Source organism: Chelonoidis abingdonii, chromosome 1 (assembly GCF_003597395.2).
Source record: "Chelonoidis abingdonii isolate Lonesome George chromosome 1, CheloAbing_2.0, whole genome shotgun sequence".
NCBI classification, from domain to species: Eukaryota; Metazoa; Chordata; order Testudines; family Testudinidae; genus Chelonoidis; species Chelonoidis abingdonii.
In genome coordinates this window covers 359,142,868-359,170,510 of record NC_133769.1, presented here as the reverse complement: position 1 = coordinate 359,170,510, position 27,643 = coordinate 359,142,868, and the positions used below count along the sequence as shown (strand labels likewise).

The 27,643-nt window shown below is 45.1% G+C and overlaps 2 protein-coding genes across 3 annotated transcripts in view; both read right to left on the bottom strand.

Annotated features, from left to right (window-relative positions):
* Positions 1-107: 107 nt before the first annotated feature.
* CLNS1A (chloride nucleotide-sensitive channel 1A) lies at positions 108-20,730 on the bottom strand. The gene is made up of 7 exons (XM_032770867.2): positions 20,563-20,730; positions 18,230-18,366; positions 14,526-14,636; positions 12,878-12,988; positions 5,143-5,316; positions 3,570-3,654; positions 108-726 (listed from the first exon to the last, which is right to left on the bottom strand). Exons 1-6 carry the CDS (start codon positions 20,679-20,681, stop codon positions 3,587-3,589), a joined length of 720 nt encoding a protein of 239 aa, XP_032626758.1. The 5' UTR covers positions 20,682-20,730; the 3' UTR covers positions 108-726; positions 3,570-3,586.
* Positions 20,731-22,267: 1,537 nt separating this feature from the next.
* The window catches only part of RSF1 (remodeling and spacing factor 1), a 161,557-nt gene continuing 156,181 nt past the window's right edge, over positions 22,268-27,643 (bottom strand). For both annotated transcript variants that reach the window (XM_032770877.2, XM_032770878.2), the window contains one exon: positions 22,268-23,532. Coding sequence is in view for 1 of the 2 variants with exons in the window: in XM_032770878.2 (XP_032626769.1) it covers positions 23,483-23,532 (50 nt within the window). In the remaining variant the exon portion in view is untranslated. The remainder of the gene's footprint in view (positions 23,533-27,643) is intronic.

The window sequence follows — 27,643 nt, the reverse complement described above, 5'->3', positions numbered from 1 at the left end:
TTAATACCCCTCCCAAAAAACACAAATGAGAACTGCCCAAGAAGAGCCCTGAGTAACTAAATAGGTCTTCCAAAGAAAATGATTGAAGGCTGCAACACAAGCCTAGATTGTGAGATACAAAAGTCTAAGTTTATTAAACAATTTTGTTAATGTTTATTACAAAGATGCAGAACAAGTCTCATCTGTGGGACTTCACTCTAGCCTCTCCCCTACCCAAACTCTGTCAGTAAAAAAGTGACAGACAAAAGACCTGAATAGATAAAGCTAGTTACTTGGAGGGCTAAACATTTAGTTAGTTTTGCTTTGCATCCTCAGCTCACCTTATTTTTCTTTACCAAACTTCTGTTTCTATCAGACATGGCTGACTCAGTGGATAAACAGATACAAAAATATGGACAAATTCTAGGACAACCTAGAATTCTGTTCTAATTACAAGTTTGTTTCTTAATTCCTAGAATTCCTACCAAGGCTTCCTAGAAACGAGCCATGATTAGCCCCATTCAAGCATTAGATAAGACGTGTTATTGTTTTTATCTTTTAAATAAAAACCCCACGGTGGTCACAGAAATGTCAAACTCTGTTTTAAGCACATCTATAAAAGCATTTACAGACGTAGATGTCCATGCTTAGGTCATTAATAGAGAAGTTATTAAAGAGGTTAATTCCCAATAGTCACTGCAATGCCTTCAGTTTTACAGCTTATTCTGGAAGTGTCACAAGAGGAATCTGAAAGATATAAGACATGGGGTTTAGATAATTGGCATTAATGAAGTTATTAATCTTTACAAAAAAGTCTTTGAACAGCTGCTAGCAACAGCATAGGATAACTATTCACTCTCAAGACACCCCGGCCTGATTTTCAGAAGGTTGGGCACCCGCAGCTCTCACAGACTTCAGTGGGAGTTCTGAGTGGTCAGCTGGTCTGAAAAATCAGGCCCAATAAGCTTACTACTGCTTTAAAAACCAACATCACTGAATGTGTGTCTGGGAAGGGAACAACAACTACCAGTTTAATATATACAAAATAGTTTGAACAAAATGAACTTTTGTACGTGGCATAAATAAAAAACTGTTCTTGACAAGACTAAGTACAAATTTCACACTTTTATCATCAACAAGTCGCCAAGAGCTTTGTCAGGCAACTATCACATCTCATTTGTGTAATGAACAGGGACATGCGACATTAGTGTCACATGAGGGCATCACTTCAGAGGCATGGTGGTTCATTGCTTTATAAAGGATCACTGGGACGTGATGTTCCTGCAGATTGTTTGCTCAGTCTGCTTGCAATGTTAATGAAACGAAAAAGAATTAAATCTAAAATTATTTGCTCCATGGCATACTATGAAAATCTCAGTAAACTTCTTTATTACAGTAACCTACATGTCATAAACTTGTTAGCCCGGTGATTAGCAGAGACAAAGAGCTGTTTGTTCTTCACATGGATTCTGGGTTACTTGGGAGTTACTTTATAATTCCTTGTGTTTTGAACAGCAAACCAGCCTGGTAGCCCATTTATTACAAGGCTTTTCATACCAAAGGCTCTCAACTGCTTTATGAAGTGACGTAATACTTAGCACTACATACACAGATCACTTTATCCGCCACTGATCTGGAGCTGCTGGTTAACTGCACAGCAACAGAGTTTAGGACAGAAAGCAAAGAACAGCATCACCAATTAACTCTGGCAACACAAATGTTCTGTGACAACAAACTGGGGCATGTACAGTCTAGACTCAAGAAGAGTACCGCCAACTGAAGATATTTTAACAATGTGCTAGATGCTTTGCCAGCAAAAGAATTACCAATACACAAGGCATCTCATTTTAAGTTTTAACTGATAAACATCAACAAAAACACCCGGATACAAAAAAATTAAATCAGTGTTTATCCAGCAAAGACCAGAACTGGTTACCCAATCTGTGCTGACTTCACCGCCTTCCCAGTGCAGTTTGTTTATATAGTCCCTACTCCCTGGCTTATACCTAAGGGCTAGTCTTCACAGAGAAGTAATGCAGACTGTGTGTGTGTGCATGCATGCGAGATTTCTAAAGCACACAAATGTACTGCATATTAATTGGTCCATGTAAACGAAAAGCTCCCTAGGGCACTTTCATGTAGTACTGTTTCAAATAGCACTATGTGGGTGTACAAAGGGAAAGCCCCCCCGGCCAGATTTTTGGACATCTAAACAGAACTTCACCACCACCACCACCCCCCCCCAAAAAAAAACAACAAAAAAACAAAAACCCATAAGTCCTACACTAACACTTCCTAAGTGTCCTTAGATGCCTCCAATTCTACTGCTAACCTAGCTCAGTTTACAATGTGACCATTTGGTGGTAATGTTACTACAGAAAGTAGCACAGTTGCAGTGATATTACCACAAAGGAAACCTTAATCCATGGACTGATAGTCCTTGGAGGGAAAACACAGCTCTAAGAACGCCATCTCTACGGTAACAGGAGTGGACCTTTTCAAGGTCTAAATGCCCTGGGTATCCCTGATACAGAGTAAGGAATCTGGACATGGATGGAAGAGTAACTAGAATCTTGACTGTACCCGTAATAGCTCCTCTTTGAACCACTCAGTGCTTCAGGATGATGGCAGGGCCTCTGAGTGCTTGGAGTGACGTCTAATGGTGGCTTCTTGAGGCAGGATTTTGTGCTCTTGCTTCTGGGCTGAGAAGGTCAGAGATGCTAAAGCCTACGCACTGCTGGCAGCAAATGTAAGCTGCTCCTATGGCTGGCTACCTCAATGGCCTGCCTTCCAGCTTCTGCAGCAGCAACTTTGCATTGGGCTTGTACAGCTCCATGAGAGTCTGTAGATGTCAGAAGTCAATTCCTCTCATCTGCTCCCAGATTAAACTGCTGCCCACCCCACCCCTGGCTGGGAAACACTGGCACTCGCTGTTATCCCACTAACCTCGAACAGACAGGAAGGGTGACATTACAGAAGAGGGGACATAGTAGACTTATTTCTAGACCTGCTCCAAAGCTGGAAGCTTTCAGTGACATCCCCACCAAGAAAGAATTCCTGTTCCACCTACAGTAAAATAAGAGATGGACTTGCCACAGAGTTCTGCCCCCTGAAACAGTCTGGCACATCTTGCATGCTAAGGGGGGAAAACAACGGATACCAGGGACAATAACTTCCCAGCAATGGACCCAATATTTGTATAGCTTCCAAGAAACTTCATGTGATCAAACAATTCACGTGACCCAAGGATCTAGATCTAACAACAGCCTAATCTACCTTTTCCTGAAGTGCGTAAGGTCAGAGCCTGAAGAAGGGAAATTAACCTGACCTGGCTGTTCATTTTACAGTTTAACTCTTTTCCACAGTTTTGATAAACACTTCATTTTTTTTCCAAATTTGCTCTATTTCTTCTTTTACTAGAAGACACAATCCCGTGTTTATTCACAGAACTCTCAATGGTTTCCGAAGTAATTTAACATAGGGACTTATGGACAATTCTCAATTCATCAAACTACAAAAAGCATACGGCTCTGCAGGACTGAAGAGCCTCACACTGAAGGTAGAAAAAAACTAAAAAGTTTTAAGCTTACAGCAGCATATATCTTCCTCAGTGATCAACTTCTGCATCTTCAAACTGCCCTGCAACCACGGGTGCTGTGTCCACCTCCATCCCATCTGAAAACAAAGCCAAGGCAATGAAATACTGTAGCACGCACAAGCTGAACACACTGTGACATAAAGCCAGTGCCCTCTGCTGGCGAGAGATTAGTGGTGCAGGAGATACTAATATTGTGTTGACAGTATTCTAGGCAAGTTGAGAAAACAGCAACTCCCCAGACCTATTTCACGTTCTCATAGCAGTACCCCTTTTTAAAAAGTCAGTCAGACAATACTAAGTCACTAAACTGCACAATATAAAGAGATGCAAGGTTGTTAAACTGCAATTTCTATTACTCTAAGAAAACTTTTTTCTAAAAAGCAAGAACCCTTATTTGGTTCACAGATTTGAATATTAGACCCCTGCAGTTGAGATGAACACATGATTAGAAAGCATAACATTGCAGGTATATATGAGGGAGGTTAGTCTCAAATAAAATCAATCAATCTAGAGCCTGTTCTAAGAACTTCTGACCACATGCGTTAGTCTCCAATGTAAAACCACCATGTTGAGCAAAGTCAGGATTAGTCACTTTAGCTGCAGAGTGTCAAGAAATCTCAGAAAAATTCAGAAGATCAGCAGCCAAGGATCTATCACTGAACTAAGCAAAAACCAATCCAACTCACTCTTCAAGAACAGAGCAACAGCCAACAAGATCCAGGAAGGCTACTAAGCTTGCTAAGAGTAGGTCCAAGCTGTGCCATATACAGTCATTTTATTTCCAACATCCAGAACTCTGGGTTCAAAATCCAGACTAAACTTTGAAATGAAGGGAGATTTCACAAGAACAAATGAGATCATAAAAAACATTTTTATACAACGTAATTTAATCCACAAACTTGTGGAACACATACACAGTAAGTTAACCTATGAAAAAGTAAAGAAAATGCAGAGTTAAAGCTAAAGAAAAGTCACTCAGCTGTCAATTATTGCAACACATCCCATATACCTAGTTACATACTGCTTTGCTCGGCTAGAGAAAGGATGGGCTGAAGACAAACTTTCACAGACTGGTTTAAAAGGCAATCTGAGTTACATAGGTTCAATAAGTATTTAGAAACTCTAAAAATCTTACCTGAACTGGTGCAAGCCTATACTCAGACACACACACTGCACATTTTTGACCCAGGGAAAAGTAAGAGGTACTACCCTTTAAAGATTAAATGGCCAACATTTTAATCGCCCACTGCTTTTCCCCATGTTTTCTAATATTTGTCTCCACATTGCTGAGGTTGCATTTACAAAGCATATTACAGTGATCGAACTACAAAACAGGTATTTTAAATGCTAATGGAAATACTTTCACACCAACGTAAATTTTTCAAATCATGTTATTACTCACCATTTATACCGTGAAACCGGCTTCTTTTTCCCAACACACGCAGAAGTTTATGATATTATTGCTCACAAGCCAATTCACCATTGCTACTGCCACATAAAGCTGCATGCAGTAACGGTCAAGAAACCACAGTATACGTAGTTTGAGGGAAAGGGACATGTCTCACCTTCAAACTCTCTCACTGAATCTTCTGTTCGCACTCCAGCCATGTTGTACTGGCTGCTCACAGACTGAGCTAACATGCCCTCTAATCTCTCCAAAGTGGCTTGGCCCTCTGCAGTTAAGTGTGACAACCCTTCTTCATATGTGTAGAAGGAAGGGATATCGCCTTGTCCTTGTTCTGCAAAGACAAATTTGCATTTAGCAGATATGAAGTTATAAACACAGCAAGTGCCTAAAAGATACTAAACCACTTTAAAAAGATATTTCCAGACAGGGTCAGGTAACACGTACTTATTTATTAACCAGGTAGGCTATTTTTAAACCAATTTCAAACTGAAAAGGATTCACTAGCACTGACTACACAGCAGGATCTTTTGACAATAGACAATTTCGAAAGAAATCCATACACTATCTAAAATGCTTTTAAAAGAACTCTCTAGTGAACAGCATTTTGCACTTTCATTTGCAAATCTCTAAGTGCTTCAATCAATGAATTTCTCCTAAACACTCCTGCAAAGCATTATAGCAGATAACAGCCCTGCTAAGGTTCAGACCAGATTTCTGTTTAAAGCCCAAATATTTTAAGTGCTCTAAATTCAATACAGTTACTCAGATTACCTTGAAATTAGCCATGCCTCATGAGAGCATAGGTTTCCGTTAGTAGACCAAATCTGTGCCATTTCACTAAAGGTACCCTTGATACAGGTCCCTCCCAAAATAACAGCTTTTTTTTATTATTATTATTATTAAAGTTGACAGATTCTGGCAACTGATTTGTGCTTACAGATAGATCAAACAAGGGTGCAGATCCTTACACCAGGATCTCAGACAACCAAGGGTTACCCTGGCAACTACCAGCCCATTGGGGAAAATAAAATTAAAAAAAACTTTATTTGACAAAGATTTTGCTACTGTATTGTAGCACATCAAAACCATCTCATGCTAATGAAATTACTGAGCATTGGGGAGAAACTAGAAAAGGCTGGATGGCATATTGCTAAAATCTGTCAGGGTTTTTTTTAAATTTTGGGAAAAATGTATTTTTGCAAAAAAAAATTAGACATGCAAATGCTTGATGCAAGGTAGCAGCATTTTAGGAGATACTGAAGTTGAAGCATTAAGGATGAGAAGGGTCTGACCCTTCTCTTTCATCTCCCCGGATGGGAGCCAGTTTCTGCAGGGGGCTTGCCTTACTGGGAGGAGTCCTGAGCCCCTGCTCCCTACCCTCTCAACATGAGCTGGGATCTGGGCCTCCCTGTATCCCAGAGTTGTGTGCGCCCCACTCCTTTCTCCTCTGTTTGTGTGTCAGTATTTCGGGCAGCTCAGCACATCTATGAAGGTCTAACCCCCACACACCTCTCCCCATGTGAGCTGAGATCTGAGGAAGTCCTGCCTCTCTGGGTGGAGCTTAGAATAGGCATGCTCAGAACAGGCACTAAGACGACACTGCTGAGATTGGCTTGAAGAGCTGGGAATGGGTATGCCCGATGTATCAAAAACTCTCCAGCACTGGGAGTGGGGAAAAGAACATCCACAGACATGAATGGAGCAGTTCACAAGTCTCAGAGCTATTGTTTCAGGCTGTATTCAACTCCATGGGGTATTCAGCTGAGAACATCTCATGGCAGCTGTTAACACTGCCCTGAGCCTGCTACTTGGGCAGAAATCAGAGAATGAAGATTTTTCCCAAATGTTCACTACGTTTTTCTTAAATTATTATTTTGGAAAAATGTAATCTGAGTACACCAGAATATTCAGAAGATGCTAAAACCATATTTGAAAAGAAAATAAATTACACACGCAAATGCTCACTGGGAGGGGAGTTGTGATTAAGGGTGCAAAAGTAGTTGGTAATATGGGAAGTGACCTTTAGGTCTGCTGCAAGGGCAGAAGATAAATAGGAATGGGTGGTAGAGGAGGGAAGAAAGCTTGCGGGGGCGGGGGACTCATCTCAGAGGGAAAGGATCAGAACATCAGAACGGTCATATTGGGTCAGACCAAAGGTCCATCTAGCCCAGTATACTGTCTGCTGACAGTGGCCAATGCCAGTGCCCCAGAGGGAATTAACAGAACAGGTAAGCATCAAGTGATCCATTCCCTGTCTCACGTGAACAGAGGCTAGGGAAACCATCCCTGCCCATCCTGGCTAATAGCCATTGATGAACCTATCCTCCATAAATCTATCTAGGTATTAACTGGAGTGGGAGGGGAGAAGATGGGACAGGTTGGACAAATCATGCCAAATGAATCCAATTTCCTTCTTTGACAGGGTTTACTGGTCTAGCAGATGGAGGGAAAGCAGTAGACATGATATATCTTGATTTTAATAAAGCTTAAGCACACTAGGGAAAAATGGTCTAGATGAAATTACTATTAAGGTGGATGTAAAACTGGTTGAAAGACCATACTCAGAGTAATTATCAATGGTTCGCTGTCAAACTGGGAAGGTGTATCTACTGTGGTCCTGCAAGGGTCAGTCTTGGGTCTGGTACTAGTCAATGTTTTGATTAGAGACTTGGATAACAAAAGTGGAGGATATGCCTATAAAATCTGGATGACTCCAAGCTGGAGGGGTTCCAAGCAGTTTGGAGGACAGGATTAACATTCAGAACCACCTTGAAAAAACTGGAGACTTGGTCTGAATTCAACAAGATGAAATTCAATAAGAGATAAGTGCAAAGTACTTCACTTAGGAAGGAAAAAATCAAATGCACAACTACAAAATGAGGAATAACTGGCTACCACTGAAAAGGATGTGGTGGTTACAGTGGATCACAAACTGAATATGAGTTATCAGTGTGATGCAGTTGCAAAAAAGGATAATTATTCTGTGCTGTATTAACAGGAGTGTCATATGTAAGAAACGGGAGGTAACTGTCTTGCTCTACTTGCCACTGGTGAGGCCCCAGCTGGGGTACAGTGTCCAATTCTGGGCGCCATGCTTTGGGAAACATGGACAAAGAGGAGAGAGTCCAGAGGAGAGCAACAAAAATGATAAAAGGTTTAGAAAACCTGACCCACGAGGAAAGGTTAAAAAAAGTAGGCATGTTTAGTCTCGAGAAAAGATGACTGAGGGGCGAGCTCGTAACAGTTTTCAAATATATTAAAGGCTGTTATAAATGGGACGGTGATTAATTGTTCTCCGTGTCCACTGAAGATAGAACAAGTAATGGGCTTAATCTGCAGTGAGAGATTTAGGTTAGACATTAGGAAAAACTTTCTAATTATAAGGGTAGTTAAACTCTGGAATAGGCTTGCAAGGGAGGTTGTGGAATCCCCTCCATTAGTAGAGGTTTTTAAGAACATGTTGGACAAACACCTGTCAAGAATGGTGTAAATTTACTTGGTCCTGCCTCAGCACAGAGGGTTGGACTTGATGATTTCTCTAGGTCCCTTTCAACCCTACATTTCCACGATTCTACTATGTAGAGCAGCAGAAATTGGGAGTTCAAGGGGGAGCTCATATCAGCCAAGTTCTCCTCATCCATGCGTATGTGTGCTGGGATCTACCCTACCCTTACCCCTCTGCAGGGGTTTGAGACTCTCCTTGCCTACTATGTATTCTGGAATCTGGGACACCCTGCTCCTCTTAGGATGTCTCCATGTGAACTGGTGTCTGGTGTCAGGAAGGTATTTTCCTCCAGGGCAGCTTGGCAGAGGCCCTGGGGGTTTTTCGCCTTCCTCTGCAGTGTGGGGCATGGGTCACTTGCTGGAGAATTCTCTACAACTTGAAGTCTTCAAACCATGATTTGAGGACTTCAATGGCTCAAACATAGGTTAGAGGTTTGTTGTGGGAGTGGGTGGGTGAGATTCTGCAGCGATCATATTGGTCCCTTCTGACCTTAAAAATCTACATAATCTAGGTAGCATGCAGCCCTCCACTAAGCTACAGCATAGGAAAGAAGATAGCAAGGAGCAATTTCTTCCAGTGCAAGCTAGTGGCTTCATGAGAAGGGATGGGGAACTGGGAGGGGGACGGGGAGATGCTACACATCATGGGGAATGGTGGGGCAGGAAGTAGAAAAAGAGACATATGCCAGTCTTCTCTCACATGCTTAAAAAGTTACTGTGACAACCACATAAAACACATGGTAAAAAACAAACAAAAAAAAACACTGTATCTCCCCTGGGCAAACACATTTCACAAAAAAATTACTCCATATCCGACCTTTCAGTCCTAGTCCTCAAAGGAAACCTGCCACAGGTGACTAGCGAAAAGAACACAAAGGGGGCAAGTGACCTCCCCACGTGACCTGTCCCCACCACCCACGTGACCCCCTCACATGACTCGTCCCCATCCCACCCCTGGGCTCTCCCCATCCCCCATTACCTGGCAAGGAGGGAGGGCAGCAACTCTGCCTCAGTCCCCCTGGAAGAGGAGAGGCTCTAGCCCTGCCTCTTCCCTTCCAGCGCTGGCCTTGTCCCTTCATCTCCTCAGCTGCTGGCCTTATCCCCCCCTACAATGTTGGGGAGGGTCACGTGACCTTTCGCACCCCCTGCCCCATTGCCTGTACTACACCTTCAAAAGATGAGCTGGGGAGCTTAAATTCATAACTCTGCTAGACACTAACAAGCACGGCCTCACCAAAAACACTGCTGCTTCACCTTGAAAGGTCCTTCAGAACGTGTTAACTCCTTGTGCTAAATAACCTCTTCCATCTCGCATTCAGCTGGGATACTGAGTACCTTTCCCAGACCTGAAGCAGAGCTCTGCACAGCTCATAAGCTGGTCTCTTTCCCCAACAGAAGTTGGTCCACTAAAAGATATTACCTCACCCATCTGGTCTCTCTAACCATGTAACAAAACGGTCAAAGTTTTGGGACACAGCCCACGGATGAGACTTCTCTCACTGGCCCTGTTAGCAACTACACAGACATTGCAAACATTTCAAAGCATGACCACTATCACAAAAAACATCCAGGAGGGGGAGGAGCACTGCAGAATCACATGGAAAGACCACTGGACAGGGACTGTCCCTAGCTCTGTCACTGGCTTACTAAGTGACCTTGGGCAAGTCACATCATCGCCTTGTGCCTCAGTTTCCCAACTGTAAAATAGGAATAGGAAGTGAAGCTGTTTGAGATCTACTGATGAAAGGCACTGCATAAAAGCTAGGTCTTTCGATTATTACCTAGCCACAGCTGCATACAAACTGCAAGCCTTGGTGAGAGCTACAATTGTCTAAATGACCACTAATAGTTACCAAACATTTCTTTATTTAAAAAACTAGGAAATTAAATGACAAAAAATGAATTAGCACAGATTTAAGGCTGCCAGTGACAGCTCATGCCCTTCCTGAACACTGAGTTCAGCAAAACTCAAACTTCTGCAAACCAGGAAAGAGAGAGTTAAGGTAATCGCCCAGGCTACCTTCAGCAATGCCCCAATACACCCAGAACACACTGTGCCTTCTCACTGTAATGGACAGGGTACCTGCGCTTGCCGTACACTCAAACACTGAGCTACTCCACAGACAGAATACCACACCTGTAAAATTTAATAACTACTTTATACCCTTTTATAACCCCTTCCGCTCACTCACTCACAGAATACCATCTCCACACACACTTTCCCTTATCCCTCATTAAATCCAGACTGTTCTCATACCCCACCTCACTACTCATAATACCCAGGGCAAAAAGACCCCAGTGCCCTATTGCTAACACATCCTACAGTTCTGCACTGAAACAATGTAGACTGGAGCAGGACTGGCGCTACGGGTTTGAGCACCCTAGGCGGACGGCAATTTCGCCGCCCCGCGCGCTGGTCCCGCGGCTCCGGTGGAGTCGTGCCTGCAGGAGGTCCACTGGAGCCGCGCGAGCAGCCGACCCTCCGCAGGCACCACTGCGGCAGCTCCACCGCCCCCGCTTGCTGCCCCCTCCGGCAAAATGCCGCCCACCAATTATTCTGGCGCCCTAGGCAATTGCCTAGGCTGCCTAAATGGTAGCGCTGGCCCTGGACTGGAGCCTCAAGGCACATACTCACCTCTTTCCTGTGACCACACACATGGGAGGACTCAAACCCAGATCTCCTCATATCACAATCACTGCTCTTCCTGAATGCTTTGACTTATTCATCTCCCATTCAATACAATTACACACAACACAGTAAGTGCATATAAGTCCCAGGGACTACAGCCAGCTCCAGGGGAGCAGAGTTAAGTTGTGTGGGCATTTACCTTAACGCTGCAGGTCCTTGTTTTCAAAAGTTTAAGTTTTGCTGAACTCAGCATTTGGGAAGGGGACAAGCTATCAATGGGCAACCATAACCCTGCATTAACAAAGTCTTTTGCCATTTAACTATATTTTACATACAAAGTCTGTTAAGAGAACAGTGAGGTTGCAAAGTCGAACACTCGACATTTAGGAAATCCCAGAACCAGGCGGCCTGTGCAACTTTAATTCAGCCCCTTGCACATTTAGATTCTAGTACAATATTTAATTAAATGACCAAATACTATCTCCCCTCACAAGATGCACAGGACTGACGGTATTCAGGGAATGAATCAGAGTTGTGTACTGAAGGAAGCTGTGGTCTGTAGGGCCCCCGCCTCCTTTGTTGCAGAAGTTGGAAGGTGTGTTGTGAATGAGGCAGGGGGATTTCAGGAAGAGAAGGGATGGTCTCAGGGATAAGGCAATTAAATGCTGTCCTGGAGAACTGCATTTTATCCCAGCCTTTGCCACAAAGTTCCTACGTGATCCAGGGAAAGTCACTTAAACCGAACTTATTATAAACTTCAGACTGCTAGAAACTTTACAAAATAGTTAGGAATAATACTTCCCGGTTTACAGAGGAAGAAACAGAAGTCAACTGTCCAAGCTCTCCAGGAAAACTGTGGCATAGTGGAGAACAGAACCTACCTTTCCTAATTCTGTGCTTCAACCACACACATGCTCCCTGAAAGTTCCCTTTATTACGATTTCTGGACCAGACTTCAATTGGCAAAATTTACATGCTTAAAATAAAGCATTTGCTTAAGTGCTTTGCTCAGTCAGGGCCTTTTACCACAGACTCTTCCACAACATGGCTGGAACTAACTAGCAGTTATTGCCAAGTAGAATCCCATCCCCTAGCAAAGCAAGTTGCAGGTCATACCTTTGGAAGCAGGAGGAGCCTGAAACAGAGGGGAGCCACTAGACAGGTCAAATAGAGAAGGCTAGTGCGATGTTATCAAGGGACTCTAAGAGGGTATGTAAACTAACAGTCCATTACATTGTGTTAAACAAAGTGACCAAGCCATAGGGTAGGTGCTAAAAATCACATTAGCTTGTTGACTGGGAAGGGGGAAGGCTGCTGTCAGTTAGTGTCTTGATGCTTTGGAGAATACAAACAAGGCTGTAGTAGGACTCAGGGGCGGCTCCAGGCCCCAGCACGCCAAGCGCGTGCTTGGGACGGCAAGCCGCAGGGGGCGCTCTGCCAGCACCGTGAGGGCGGCAGCCTGCCTGCCGTGCTTGGGGCGGCAAAATCCGTAGAGCCGCCCCTGGTAGGATTTGTGCTGAACTCCAACTAAAACTCTTCAGCCTGACTAGTGATTTTCTGTTCATTTCTGGGCTTCTATGCCACAAAACTACAATATAAAAAATGATTTAAACGTAGATGATACCAGTAACAGTCAAGGAACATCTTTTAAAAATACACACGCACAATAGATACAATGCTTAACCTGAGAATAGCTTTCTAAGAAAGGCTCCAGGTACACAAAAGTGGGTAGGTATTTAAATGGTAGCATATCACTAACCATGGGCCTCCACGTCATACTCCTCTCCTTCATAATCATTGTCTGAATCTGCATCGTCAGGGTCTGGGTGTAGGGCTTGGCATTCACACATAGCTGAAAACATAGCTTCCACTGTAAAAACAAATCACACAAGAGTCTCCCATTGGTGAATGGACAAAACAGCTCTAGAAACAGATTCCAAGGCCAGAAAGGACCATTGTGATCACGTAGTCTGACCTCCTATGTGACACAGACCACAGAACTTCCCCAAAATAAATCCTAGAGCAGATATACATTAGTAGGGATGACACAAAGATACTTGTTTTAATCAAAGGATGGATAGTAAATACAAGTCTTCATACCGGGAGGTGTCTTTAATCACATACATGACAGCATCCAGGAGTGGTGAAAGGGCAGAGTAACAAAACCCCTCCACCCCAATACACCATGACAACACTCAGGAGGTTCTGGGGTGGGAGAGGAAGTCAGAGAGAAGAAAATAGGAATTCTCCTTCATTAAAGCAGCCACTGAATTAAAATTAGAAGTTACACTATATTAAGATTACAAACTTGCAAGTAAATTAAGGTACTGCTTTTTAGATAAATCCCTTAATAGTCTCTAAGCCAGTTAAGTCATCACAGGATGAGAGATAAAAGTTCTGTCATGGATTAGAAACCATCTGAGACACAAAGAGTAGGAATAAAAGGTCAGTTTTCAACATGGTAAGAAGTTAACAGCAGGGTGCCCCAGGAACCCATGCTAGGACAGGGAGGTTAATATATTTTTGAATGATCTGAAAGTGGACAGGCGGAGAACAACAGCTTTTGCATACAACACAAAATTCTCTTTAGTCAAGACTGAAGAAGATCGAGGAATGCCAGAGATACATAACAAAACTAGGAGAAGAGGCATACTGTAAACCATTTATGCATTGCTGGGTTTAGACGCACTGTAAACACCCCAAAAGCCTAGGTTTTACCCCTACAGAAAATTTCATCCTAATTTGCAGTAGTCAAAAAAGAAAAACAGTGCTGGGACATATAAGGAACGATAGAAAAATACTGAAACCACTTTCCATAGCTCAAGGGCCCTCGTTCACCCGCAATACTGCGTTCATATCTGGACACCGTATCTCAGAAGAGACACAGGGGAACTAGGAGAGGTTCAGAAATGGGCAATGAAAGTTATTAGAGGTATGGAGAGACTGCCATAAGGGAGATTAAACAGTAGTTAATGAACACATATGCTACACAAGTAAAATGGCATTGCAGATGAATTACGAGTTGCAGACATAGTCTAGTTAGCCTCAGAAATATTATTCAGCAGATATAATCTGGGTATTCTTAGAAATATTATTCAGCTACAAACTGCGACTGTACTAGAATTTTCACTGAAAAATGGCTGCCCAACACATCCCAGGCTTAACTGAGATACTAAGACTGAGACTAAATTAAGCACAATCTACTTAAGCCTACTTCTAGGAAGGCAGAAGTCCAGTAGTTACCAAAGGATAGTGGGAGTCATGTCACTTGACCTCCATACCTCAACTCCCCATATGCCTCATGTCCCTACCTCACAAGGGTATGGAGGCTTAACTCAGTGTTCGTAAAGAGCTTTGAAAGAGCTTTAACAAAAAGAGCTATACCATTGTCTTATTTCTTTACTTACAGGCTGATTTGTCGCTGGGTACAAATCTGAATTCTGCAATTGGTTCAATATCATCATCACTGTCTTCCTCCTCTTCCCCTTCAGCCATGGGAGTTTCTTTTGGCTCTTCCTCTAAGGAATTCAAGTGTTTAAAAGAAATTGAAATGTTTGTATTTCCCCAAATGCTGGCCCACGTGTTCTTTTAATGCACACACTTATTACATATATAACGCAGGCAGGGACCTACTCCAAAATGCAGCCACAGTAACAGTGTCCCGTAATAGAACTAAAGTCACATAAAGAACACAGGCAAAACATAGCTAAGAACTTTGTCTGCACTGCCTCTTAGGAATTTATAGGATGTCAACCACCACAATACCCTGTAATAGAGCTGTAATTGAGCCCCTTTGCCTTAGTTTTATCTGTAGTATAGACAGGCCCAAATAAATGACTAAGGCCATGTCTATGCTGGGATCATACCTGTCTGAGCTGTAACCATACTTACATATTTTTTGCAAGCAAGGTTCTAGCATAGTGTCCCCACTTTGTGCACAATGGGGCAAGGGTTTCTCTTCCTCTAAATGCAGCCTATAGCATGGCTTTAAAATGATAATAGAAAAAGGCACTCTCATCTACATAGGTATGCTTGTTTTTTAACAGTCTAGCAGTTTCCCCGACCAATGTGGATTGGGATTTTTTTTTTCCTGTACTGTAGCATCAAGGGTTATAAGTGAAACCACAGTCCATTCTGGTCAAGGAAACTGACCTAGACTCTTCCTAAAAACAACTGCGTTCAAAACATGGTTGTGTCTCCATATCCATGATAATTTCAAATTGTAAGAATGACAGCGTAAGTAATTACTTGATAGGCCACGTTTATTTTGTAGTGCTGTGATACAGTTCCCATGAAATCAATCAGCTTTTTGGACTGGCCCAGTAACAATAACCCATGTTCAGTTTCTGATCTCTCTGCTCCTGTTGCTAGGCAGGCACAGGTAGTGGAAATGGTGGGTAGGACGCATGCTCAGCCTTCAAGGTGTGGGTGGGTGCCTCATGACTTCTATGCGTGAACTCTGTGGATAACTAAAAAGCAGTGCTGAAAAACTCTACAGACATTCATGTTAGAGCAGCGGTTCTCATACTGTGGGTCGGAACCACAAAGTGGGTCACAACCCTGTTTTAATGGGGTCGCAGGGCTGGTGTTAGACTTGCTGGGGCCCTGGGTTGAAGCCAGAGCCCCACTTCCCAGGACTGAAACCCGAGGGCTTCAATTGTGGGTGGTGGGGCTCAGGGTACAGGCCCCCCGCCAGGCCCTTGGGTTTCGGTTTGGCCCCCCACCTGGGGCATTAGGGCTTTGGCTTTGCCTCGCCCCCCTCATGGGGGACCGGGGCTCAGGTTTCGGTCTCCCTCCTGCTGTTGTGTAGTAATTTCTGTTTCAGAAGGGGGTCTCAGTGGAATGAAGTTTGAAAACCGATGTGTTAGAGGCCTGCTGCATTTTTACATCTACTGAAAAAATAAGGAAGATGGCTGTGACATGGAGCCTTGTATCTGGAAGGTTTAGCATAGGAGTACAAACTAAACTCACATCCCAGGAACTACAGATTTTCTAAAGGAATGTGTAACAAGTCCAGCAAGGTATCCATTTTCATGAAGAGTATCTTGTACTACCAGAGCCCAGAAACTCTGCAACGTAGAAACATCGAGACTCAAAACAAGTCAGCAGAGTGTCCACTGGCTGCCTCCAAAAATAAAGCATTCAAGGGGCTTCCCAACACTTTACCGGCTGACATCAACAGGCATATATTGCAATTGTGGTGCCCAACTGCCTGTTCTCAGTTATGTCAATCTCAAGCTCACCCCTTCATAAAACAACACACAGATACTCACAGGCATACACAACTCACTTTGGAGTGTGACAAAAGCTTCCAGAGAAAATACTATGGATCCTACCCAGCCATGCTACACAAAACATGGAAATTCCTGCAATAATTGAAGCAGTGAGGTTTTGCTTTAATGCCCTGAATTCCATCCAGCAGATAGCAGCAGTACTGTGTTACAAACCAGGAACGGACTTGAAAACTAATTGTGCAGGTTTCCACAGGCTACAGAAGATTTACTGTAGCCTGAGTTTGTACAGAAAATTAGTCAGATTGCTGTTACAACACAGGGGACTCTCTCCAGGTAGAAGTGGCTCTACGTTCCTATGTGGTAATGCCAAAACTAAGGGCTTACCTTTATTTATTCTTTTTTTTTTTTTTTTTTAAATTCAATAAGTTTCTAGACCATTTTTCTCTAACCTAGATTTGTGCAACATTAGAAAAAGATGCATTACAGAACTGGAATAAAAAAATATATACATTGTCCATTTCTCCCTCACACACTATCTGAAGAAGGTTCAATGGAATGATCGTCTTTTTGTATTAACAAGCAATAGGCTCCTCAAAATATAACTTAAACAGACATCATCAAAGCTGGGAAACTTTGAATTTAGCTACCAAACCCATTCCTTTCCCTCCTAATTTGCTACATGCACCTACTATTATGTTAGTGGGCTTCTTTCTTAAGGAAGCACTTAAAAAAATTTAAAAAGAAATTTTCAAAGAATATTAACTGAGCATACACTGTTGCTTCTTTAAAATGCATAAAAGTAGCACAGAAGACTCCACCCAAAAACATTTTTTATAAGTAGAAATCCATATCCTGTCTAACCAGGAAGACTGTTAAACAGAGTATTTATTATTACAAGTAAATTCATGACATCAGAATCTTTAATAGGCTGAAAGCTGAAGCAAGTGACTGGAGAGTGGGGAAAGAAGAGATTTTTAGTCAGCTTATTTAAAACTTACTTTTAGTTTGTCTTTGTTAGCATTTATTTAACTGCAAAATATTGTGGAGAAAACATGTCACTGTTAAAAAAATCCAACACCCTGCCCTTTCAGCAGAAGTTCATCATATAAGAGCTTCAAAAGCACCCCCAGAAGGACAGGCTTCTCAAACCTGGTATTTCAAAAAGGGTTTAAGAAAAAAAAAGCAAACAAACAAAAAAAAACACACCACTACTTTCAGGTTTCCTTTCTAGATCAAGAAGGAACAAAAAAGGGCATAAGCCTAAGTTTGTTTAAAAACCTCTGTGGGACAGCTTTAAAGATTCAGTAATAAGCCTCATAACATGAATTGTTCTTACGCACCTGCAAGAATTCTGAATGAAGGCTTCCAGTGTAATTTCAAATCACAGGCATGCAAATACCCATTCCCTACACAGAGAAAGGGAGGGAGTAGAGTAAGGGGAAGCAGTGGAGGAAAGGGATATGAACACAAGTATCAAAGGAGCAGATAAGCAGATTTTTATTCTGTTTAAATAGGACCAAGAGAGCAGAAACAACTAAAAACTGAAGTTTAATAGGAATACTCTCCTGCTGTACATTTTAACAGGTCAAGAGGCAGGGCAGAAAATAGTAATAGTAAAAGTGACTAGAATATCAGTCCACAGTCAGGCTTCCAGGAAAGGCACAGCCTTTAAGAAAAGGAAAGTAACGAGGTAGAGTGTTTGAAATAAAAATTTAAAGAGAGACAAGGCCTGACTTTTAAATCCCAGTTTCCTCACTGTTCATAATGGACAGTTCAAGTGACAAATTACCCCTACCGGGAGACAATTTTCATTTCAGTTGTTTACTGAGCTACAAGAAGAAGGAAGAAAAGTACACAACAATACAGACATACCATACCTTCAAATTTGGCATTGACCATGACATACAAATGTTCCCATGGATAGGCATTCAGGTCCCTGGAGACAGCATGTAAACTTATGGTGGGATAGTCCAAGGAGAAACCCAGTCCAGACTTATCTAACCACGACAGGCGACTGGAAAAAAATAAGTCAAATTAAACAACTCCAAAAAAGTTCTGATTCACATGACTCAACTTTACAGATGAAGTTCAACAAATCAAAAACAGTAAAATCTATGGAAGAGATTCTGTAGGCAGCACTCATCCCACTTAGTACTGAACTAAGGCTCAAGAACTATGCTAACAGGTCCTTGTGTTTAAAATGAGACAACTTATGGTCAAAGATACTATAACACTTTTTACAAGAGATGGAGTGTGAATCCAAGTGCTCTGGACAAGTTTTATCTTGGATTAATACATTTTGATAAATTCTTGCTGCAGTTTCAATTTGAAAACTGCATAATTCATCTTCTGTCCTTAACTCCTAGAACTGATATGTGCTGTTGATATGTTGCACCCTAGAGGTAGCTGCACTGATCCACGAGTATAATTCAGGGGTAGGCAACCTACAGAACGCATGCTGAAGGCGGCACGGGAGCTCATTTTCAGTGGCACTCACACTGCCCAGGTCCTGGCCACTGGTTGGGAGGGCTCTGCATTTTAATTTAATTTTCAATGAAGCTTCTTAAACATTTTAAAAACCTTATTTACTTTACATACAACAGTTTAGTTATATATTATAGACTCAAAGAAAGACCTTCTAAAAATGTTAAAATGTATTACTGGCACACAAAACCTTAAATTAGAGTGAATAAATTAAGACTCGGCACACCACTTCTGAAAGGTTGCCGACCACTGGTATAGTTTATACCTCAACTTGTAAAGTGCTTTGTGATCTTTCAAAACAAAGAGATCAACACAAAATAAGATCTTCCTTGAAGTTGTGTGCAACATCCATACAGCTTACATCAGGGAGTCTAAGTGAGTTTCTATGGGACACCAGGAAGAAACAAGATTTGATGAGGTGAGGAATCATTTTCCTAATTATGATCAGCAAGCTGTTTCTTTCCTCAGTTTTAAGCATTGACAGCTGTAAATGCACCGAGTCTGTACTTGGATCCAAAGCCTCATTGTATTCAGCAGCGCCTGGTTCTCCCACACTGTGGAACTCCAATAATGTAATTGGAGTGCATACTGGCTCATTCTATTCATTGCTTGTAAATGGCTCTTGTAGAAGCCTTCCAGCACACTATATGAGGAAGCAGGGAGAAATATTTGTATAAGCCTCAGACAAAAGGCTATTGAAAGCATAGGAAAGGGCGCAACTCAGCATTATACATGTTGACAGCACATATCTTTGGCCTAGTCTACACTTAACTTAGCTTGTCCTAACTACATTGCTCAGGACAGAGTGACAGCAGCACTATTACCTGGTTTATAACTTGGATTTCAGTACAGATAGCTAGTTTACTTAAGAAGGGTGTGTCTAAGCTCCCCAGGGCAGTTCTACAGTGCTGGGCATAGACAGCAGTTAAATGAGGAAGATCAGTGCACAGAAATGCAGAGGACCATCTCTCTCTGGACAAGAGCCCAGGAAGACCGCCCTGGCCTGATGCAGAGATAACATCCTGCGATAACCTAGAGATGGGGGGACCGGCAGCAGACAGGCAGGCTGGAGGAGCAGCTCCACACTGTGCCAAGGATGCAGGCAAAAGGCTCGCTGCCAGGGGTGGGCTTCAGGCACACAGGGAGTATCCCCAGAGCAGCACTGGGCATCAATGGGATTCCCACCACAGCGTCCATGCCAAACAAACTACTGCAGACATCTACTGCTCAGATAAACACCCAGACNTGACAGGTCTCCTCGCCAGAGCCTGCCCCTCCCCCATCCTCCTCTTGTCTGACTAGTCTCCAGGGCCTGATTCCCCCCAACCACGTCTCCCCCGGTCTCCCTGCCAGCGCCAGGTGTCCCCCACCCCCCCTGACAGCCAGGTCTTCCCACCAGCTCCTGCTCCTCCCCCGCACCTGACAGGTCTCCTCGCCAGAGCCTGCCCCTCCCCCATCCTCCTCTCGTCTGACTAGTCTCCAGGGCCTGATTCCCCCCAACCACGTCTCCCCGCCAGCGCCCGGTCCCCCCCACACTTCCCTCCCGCCAGCCTGGTCTCCCCGCCAGCTCCTGCTCCTCCCACATACTCACCAGGGCCAGGTTTCCCCACCAGAACCTCCTCACCCGCTACCCGGATCCCCCCGCCACGGCCTGCTCCCCCCATCGCAGCCCCAGCCGGACGCTGCTCCTCGCTTGCCCCTCCCGCGGCGGCTCCCCGAGCCGCACCTCTCGGCGATGTACAGCGTTCCGGTGCCCAGCCCGCGACCTGCCAGCACCGCCTCAGTGTCGGGCTGCTGCTGCCGGATCCCCTCGGCCGGCGGCGGGAACCGCTTCAGGAAGCTCATGGCAACCGTCTCCCTCCGCCTGCCCCTCCGAGCCTGGCCACCGGAAGCGGAAGCGCCGCTCTGGCCATCGATGTGGTGAGGAAAGAGCCGCTCTAGGCGCCGCTCTATGGTCAGAAGGCGGAGTGCTCGCCCCCTGAGGCCGGCACAAGCGTCCACGGCGAAGCCCCTCCCCTTTGTATTCTGCAATGGGCAGGGCGTGTTCCAGTGCCCCCGCCCCCTATGTGTCACGTGAACTGCCGTGTTATTGTAGGGTCTCCTGCTAAGATATCTTGGGCAGTCCCCTGTGGGGGTGGCTTGGTCCAGACTTGTACATGGGACTATGGGTGTGAGGTCGCACCAGGACGTGGGGAACGCCTTGCCCACTCCCGTGCCAACAGCAGGGGAAAGACCTGGAACGTGGGAGGGCCCATGCCCCACCAGCAGGGGACGGTCGTGGCACAGGGCTGCATCTCCACAGCAGCTGCCACTGCTGAGCACACAGGACCTAGGGCACAAGTGTGAAGACACAAACCCTGCAGGAGGGAGGCCAAGTCTACACAAAAAAATAAGTTGGTTTAACAACATTGCTCAAGGGTGTGAAAAATCCCTTAAGTGATATAGTTAAGCCAACCTAACCCCCCCGCCCCCAACTGTGGACAGGGTTAAGTCAATAGAAGTTCTGTGCTGATTTAACTATCAGCTCTTGGGAAGGTGCATTGCCTGCACCAACAAGAGAAACCTCTCCCCTTCCCCCCTCTCCCCCAGCCAGCAGCTGTGTCTACACTGAACCACTATAATGACACAGCTGTGCTCATGCAGCATTTAAAGTGTACACATCCTGACTCTCACTGAAGGTGGAAAACTTCCAAGTAACGTTGGAGAGGGGAGTCTATTCTATGTGATACAATGGCTGTCACAGCCTTGCACATCTGCTGCTGCTGCCACCGCCGCCATCACCAGCCACTTAACTGCACCCACCGACCCACCACTCAGAAACTATAGGTACTGACACTGTGGGTATTCTGGGGCTAGAGCACCCATGGTAAAAAAAGTGGGTGCTCAGCACCTACTGACAGCCCCATGGATTAGCTCCTCCCAACTGCCTTCTGCCTGCCAGTGGCTGCATGGATAAGCTCCTCCCCCTTCTCCCACTGGCTGCGATCAGCCGTTCAGCAGCATGCAGGTGGTGCTGGGGTGGGAGGCGGGAAGAGGTGGGTAGGAGTAGGGACTTGGGGGAAGGGGTGAAGTGTGGGCAGGATCTGGGATCCAGCACCCTTGGGGGAAATCCTAAAAAGTCAGCACCTCTGCTAGGAACCCACTCACCAAGGCAGTAGCACCACCAGTCACTAGCTCCTTTGCCATAGGGTGAACCCCATGCTGGTGGTTACCCATATAATTCCCACCCCATGACAATACCCAACCCTTTGCTACACTGCAATGCCCACACCTGCCTACCCAGACTGGGCACATACCCCGTAGCAGTATTCCAGCTGCAACATCCATATGGACTCTTACCCATTACCTCCCAGCCCCTCCAGGAAACCACCAGATGTGACACATGCAAGAGAAATGCACATTATAGACTCCTGTGAAACACGGTGATGAAGGAACGAGAAAGCTGGGCCCCTAGGGCCTGATTTTATTTCTACAAACTACAAATAATTGCTATTATCTTACATTGGAATTACTCTTATTCTATTGCAGGAAAATAGGATCCCACAACATGACAGTTAACACTCTTGAACATAAAATAGCAGAGGACCTTTAGTAACCTGTTTGACTCAAAGACGCCGAGTCCTTCAGAACAGAGGTGGAAAAAACCATTGTGAAAATTTATTTATTTGGGTGCAAAGAACCACTGTGGTGGTGATGACAGAACTTACAAGATTTCATGCACACACCAGAAAAAGCTAGTGACAAGCAGAGTTTTACAATGCAGCTTTGCAGTTGCCTCTGTTTAGGTAGAGGGCCCAGTGCTGCTCCCAGGTTGGGCACTAGTTTCAGGTACATTAGATACAGCAGCAATTGGCACGCTTTTCTCTTTGAGCCTTCCACAGACTGCAGTTGATTGGGAAATGAGTACCTACAACCCATCCAGCTGCACAACTGCTCTCTTGCCTGTGTTGTTCTGTCGCTTTTAACTTTCTCTCCTTTCCTATCTGCAAGATTTTTGTTTTGTCCCTCTTTATTTCCATCCTGCTGGCTGGTGTCTCCCAGTGCCTGTGACCCCACCCACTGGAAGTACATGATGCTCTTCCTACTTCCAGGACAGGTAGTGGGTAGAAGACTCTGTTGGTAACTTTCTAGGTATAGGCCACATCCACACGCTCTTATGACCTATAAAGTGAATGCTAGTGGCTGAGACTGTATTGTGCACCAGGGCACTTGCTACAGGAGCAGAGGGAGAAGGTGAACATTTCCATGGAGGTACTTGCCCCATCCATATCACACACCCCTACCTTTCTACAGAGACAGAGGGGGCTGTCCTAGACATACAGCAATTGTAAAAGCATCTGGCTTCTTTACCCTCCGTAAAACAGGATTGGGGGGGGGAGGGGCGAGAAAGAGATGGGGAAGAGAGCAATGGGTAATGACATGTTCCATATTTGATTGCAGAGGTTCTTTGCACTACTCAGATTTGTGCCTCTAACCACTGGGCCAGGTTATTTTCCAATGCACGGTCACTGATCTTCCATTAAGTACATACAACTCTTTAATAAGTGAGGGGGAATTTCACCCAGAAAAATCTGTTTTCTCGCTTTGGGGTTTTGAGTCCTGACCAAATGGCGGCCTGCCTTCAAAACACACCTCCAGTCTGTGTTTCAGAAAGCCTGTGTCTTTACCAATTCCTTTTTTAAAACATTGTCATCATCTAGAAAACAAAAAGCAAACAGAAGTGTTATAGTGAGAACCAGTTCAGATACAAGAGGTGAACCTACTCGATTCAATACACCTTAGTGACAATGCGGAGAGACTACTGGAGGACACTCGTTAAGGCATGGAGACCTCAGCATGAAAGGTGACAAAGATAAAGAATAAAGTAGCTCTTCTCGGATCATCGCAGCATGTAAACTGAGTTATTAGCTAGATAGGCAGAATCCCAGTCCTCAACCCACCTTGAAAGCTAAAAGGTAGGAAGTCATATATACACCTTACTATTTAAATATTATCTATTTAACCTACCCATTGATGACTGTGTGGGTACTTCTTGAGAGATGAGTTTGGAGGTCTGGAACCAGATTCTGCTGGGAAGGTAACTACATCACAAGCCTCTACTACTTAACCCACTTGTTGGCGGTCTCAGGACTGAGGTAGTGACTCCGTGGCTCGGAAGACTGGACTACGCTCTCAGATCTAGGCCCTGTTTATGCTGGGCTTGTTTGGACCCTTTTAACTATACCATGGCAAGTCCCCAGTGTAGACATGCGCTGGACTGGTCCAAAGGGGGGAGGGGGAGAAGCTTGCACCAGTACAGGTCACTTACTAAATCATCAGGAAAAGGTGTCTGTATTAGGGGTTTGCACCAGCATAATGACATCAGTGGGGCTACACCAGTGCAAATTTCTGGTCTTCTTGAGGTGACCCCTCCACATTGCACAAGACACATCCACTACAAATCATGAACTAGAGGTTATGAAACCACCATTTCAGTTTGACCCACTGCCCCGCTTCTTAATACACAGACAGTCTGTAGGCATTTCCCACTACTTCTGGAGCAAAATGGAAATCCTATATCAGATTCGGTAGAATTTTTTAAAGGGAGAGTTTTTGAGTACAAAATCTGAACCAAATAATAATACAGTGACTTGTGTTAAATTTAAGTTTACACTCCTTCCATACACACTTATTTTCATTGTGCCAGATTTCTGTGCTGACCATGAATACCTACCTTGCAGAAGGGTATGGGGGTGGAAGGTGGGGAAGGTTAGAGTTTGGATAGGAACTGGAAGGGTAGGTGGTTTGGATGTGGCGGCTATTAAGGGCTTTTAGCACTTGGGAGAGGGAAAAATCTACAGTCTCTTTCCCTGTAACAGCCAGCTGACCCATGTTCCAGGATTTGCCGATGGATCTAACAATAAGCACATTAATTGGTTCCTGCTAAAATAATCAGTGAAAGCCAACACTGACATTTCCATTCACCATTATTAATCTTCTGAGATAAATGGGAAGTTCATACCCTTCAGAGAAATCATTTTAGGTTGTCTACAGGTTCAGTAAGGAAAACACATTGCAGGAATTTTACACAGTTCATAGTTGGAAGCTTTTCTTCCCAGCCACAAGGGCTAGAAACAAAGTTTGTTTTCAATGCTCTTGTCGTATACTTAGATTGTAAGATCTGGGGGGCAGAGGCCATCATTTTGTTCTGTGTTCGTACACCACCTAGTACACTAGAGTCCTGGCCCATGACTGAGGCTCCTAGATACTAACACAACACAAATACATAATAAACAACAATAAATCCAAGCCTGGAGCCACAATTCTACAGCAAGTACATTTCACTCTATCCCAAGAAGAATAAGGGCCTTGATTAAAAATATACCCAGAGTAGAAGGAAATAGGTTATGAGAGACTTCACAGAGGTTAGCATTGAGAGCCATCAAACTGATCTCCAATTCAGCTCCTGCTTTCTTCTGTACTTTCTGGGGTGTTTCCTGGTTGGTCACTAAAAAGAACGGTTACTTACCTTTTTGTAACTGTTGTTCTTCGAGATGTGTTGTTCACGTCCATTCCACATTAGGTGTGCGCACGCCACACGCATGAGCGTCGGAAACTTTTTCCCTTAGTGGCTCCCGGCGGGGCGCCTGCCAGAGTGGCACCACTGCGCCATGTATATATACCCCCGCTGGCCCGACCCCCTCCAGTTCCTTCTTGCCGGCGACTCTGACAGACGGGTAGGAGGGTGGGTGGTGGAATGGGTGTGAACAACACATCTCAAAGAACAAGAGTTATGAAAAGGTAAGTAACTGTTCTTTCTTCTTTGAGTGCTTGTTCATGTCCATTCCACATTAGGTGAATCACAAGCTTACCTTTGGAGGAGGGTAGGAGTCACGAAACAATTGATTGGAGGACCGCCCTGCCAACTGCTGTGTCCTCCTGTGCCTGCTGGTTGACCGCGTAGTGGGTCGTAAAGGTGTGCACCGATGACCAGGTGGCCACCCTGCAGATCTCCTGGATCAGGACCTTCAGGGCCGGCTCTACTGTTTTTGCCCGCCCCAAGCAGTGCACTGAATTGCCACCATGGACGGCAGGGGCAGTCCATGTGCCGTTAGGGCAGCACGCACGTTTCCGCGGCGGTGGCAATTCGGCAGCAGCTTCTGTCTTCAGACAGAAGCTGCGCCGCCACAGGCAGCTGAACATAGAAGCTGCCGCTGAACTGCCTCCACCGTGGAAACGTGCGAGTCGCCCTAATGGCACATGGATTGCTCCCACCGTCCGCGGCAGCAATTCAGCAGGTTGCTTGGGGGCAAAAACACACAGATTGCCGCCCCTTGCAGATTGCCACCCCAAGTATCTGCTTAAGAGGCTGGTGCCTGGAGCCGGCCCTGGGAACCTGTACCAGGAAGGCCACGGAAGCTGCCTGTGCTCTGGTTGAGTAGCCTGTGACCGCCGGAGCCAGGACAATAGCAAGGTCATTAACACACCCAAACGCAGTCCATAATCCACGATGAGATTCGCTGCACCGACACCGGAAGGCCTCACATCCTCTCAGTTACTGCCACGAACAGCATTTACGACAGAGCTTGGTGCACTCCAAGTAGAATGCCAACACTCAGCGGACATCTAAGGTGTGCAGGCTGCGGTGGCTTGGGTCTTCATGGCATTTGGGGGGAAAACCAGCGGCAGACAAATGTCCTGGCCCAGATGGAATTGAGAGACCACCTTTGGGAGGAACTTAGGGTGTGGGCAGAGCTGCACCTTGTCTTTGTGAAACACAGTGTATGGTGGCTCCGAGGTGAGCAACTTTAGCTCAGATACCCTTCTGGCCGAGGTGATGGCCACCAGGAATGCCACCTTCCAGGAAAAGTGGAGAAGGGAGCAGGTAGCCAGGGGCTCAAACGGGGGTCCCACAAGCTTAGAAAGGACTAAGTTGAGATTCCATGGAGGACTGGGAGGCGTGAGTAAGGGAAAACCCTTTCCAGACCTTTGAGGAATCGCCCCACCATTGGGTGGGAGAAAACCGAGCTACCTGAAAACCCTAGGTGGAAGGCAAAGATAGCCACCAGGTGCACCTTAATTGAGGACAGGGCCAGCCCTTGCTGCTTGAGGTGCAGTAGGTATTCTAGAATGGCCGGCACTGGGGCCTTGTGCGGCTGTATTTGTTGTGACCCACACCAGCACGAGAACCTCTTCCACTTGGCTAAGTAAGTTGCCCTGGTAGAGGCCTTCCTAGTACCAAGTAGAATGTGCTGCACAGGAAGGGAGCATTGGCTCTCCGAAGCATTTAACCACATAGCTTCCATGCCGTCAGATGCAGCGCTTGCAGGTCGGGGTGGAGAAGCCGCCCTCCGTCCTGTGTAATGAGGTCCTGGTATAGGGGAAGGGTTATTGGGGCCTCCACCAACAGCTCGAGGAGCGTGGTGAATCACTGCTGGCGGGCCCAGGCCAGGGCGGAGAGAATGATTGACGCCCTGTTCCTGAGCACCTTGAGCAGTACCTTATGCACCACAGGGATCAGGGGAAAGGTGTATTTCAATTCCCTTCCTCACAGGATTGCAAATGTGTCAGCTATTGAGCCCGGGCTGCGACACTGGAATAAGAAGAATTGAGGGTACTGGGCGTTACCCTCAGTAGCAAACAGGTCCACCCAGCGAAACCCCCACTTTTGGAAGAGCGAAAGCACGACGTCCGCTCTGAGCGTCCACTTGTGCATGCAGTAGGACCTGCTGAGGTGGTCCGCCAGCTCATTTTGCTCCCCTGGGAGATACACCATGTCGAGGTGAGTGGCATGGGCTATGCAAAAGTTCCAGAGGAGGAGAGTATCA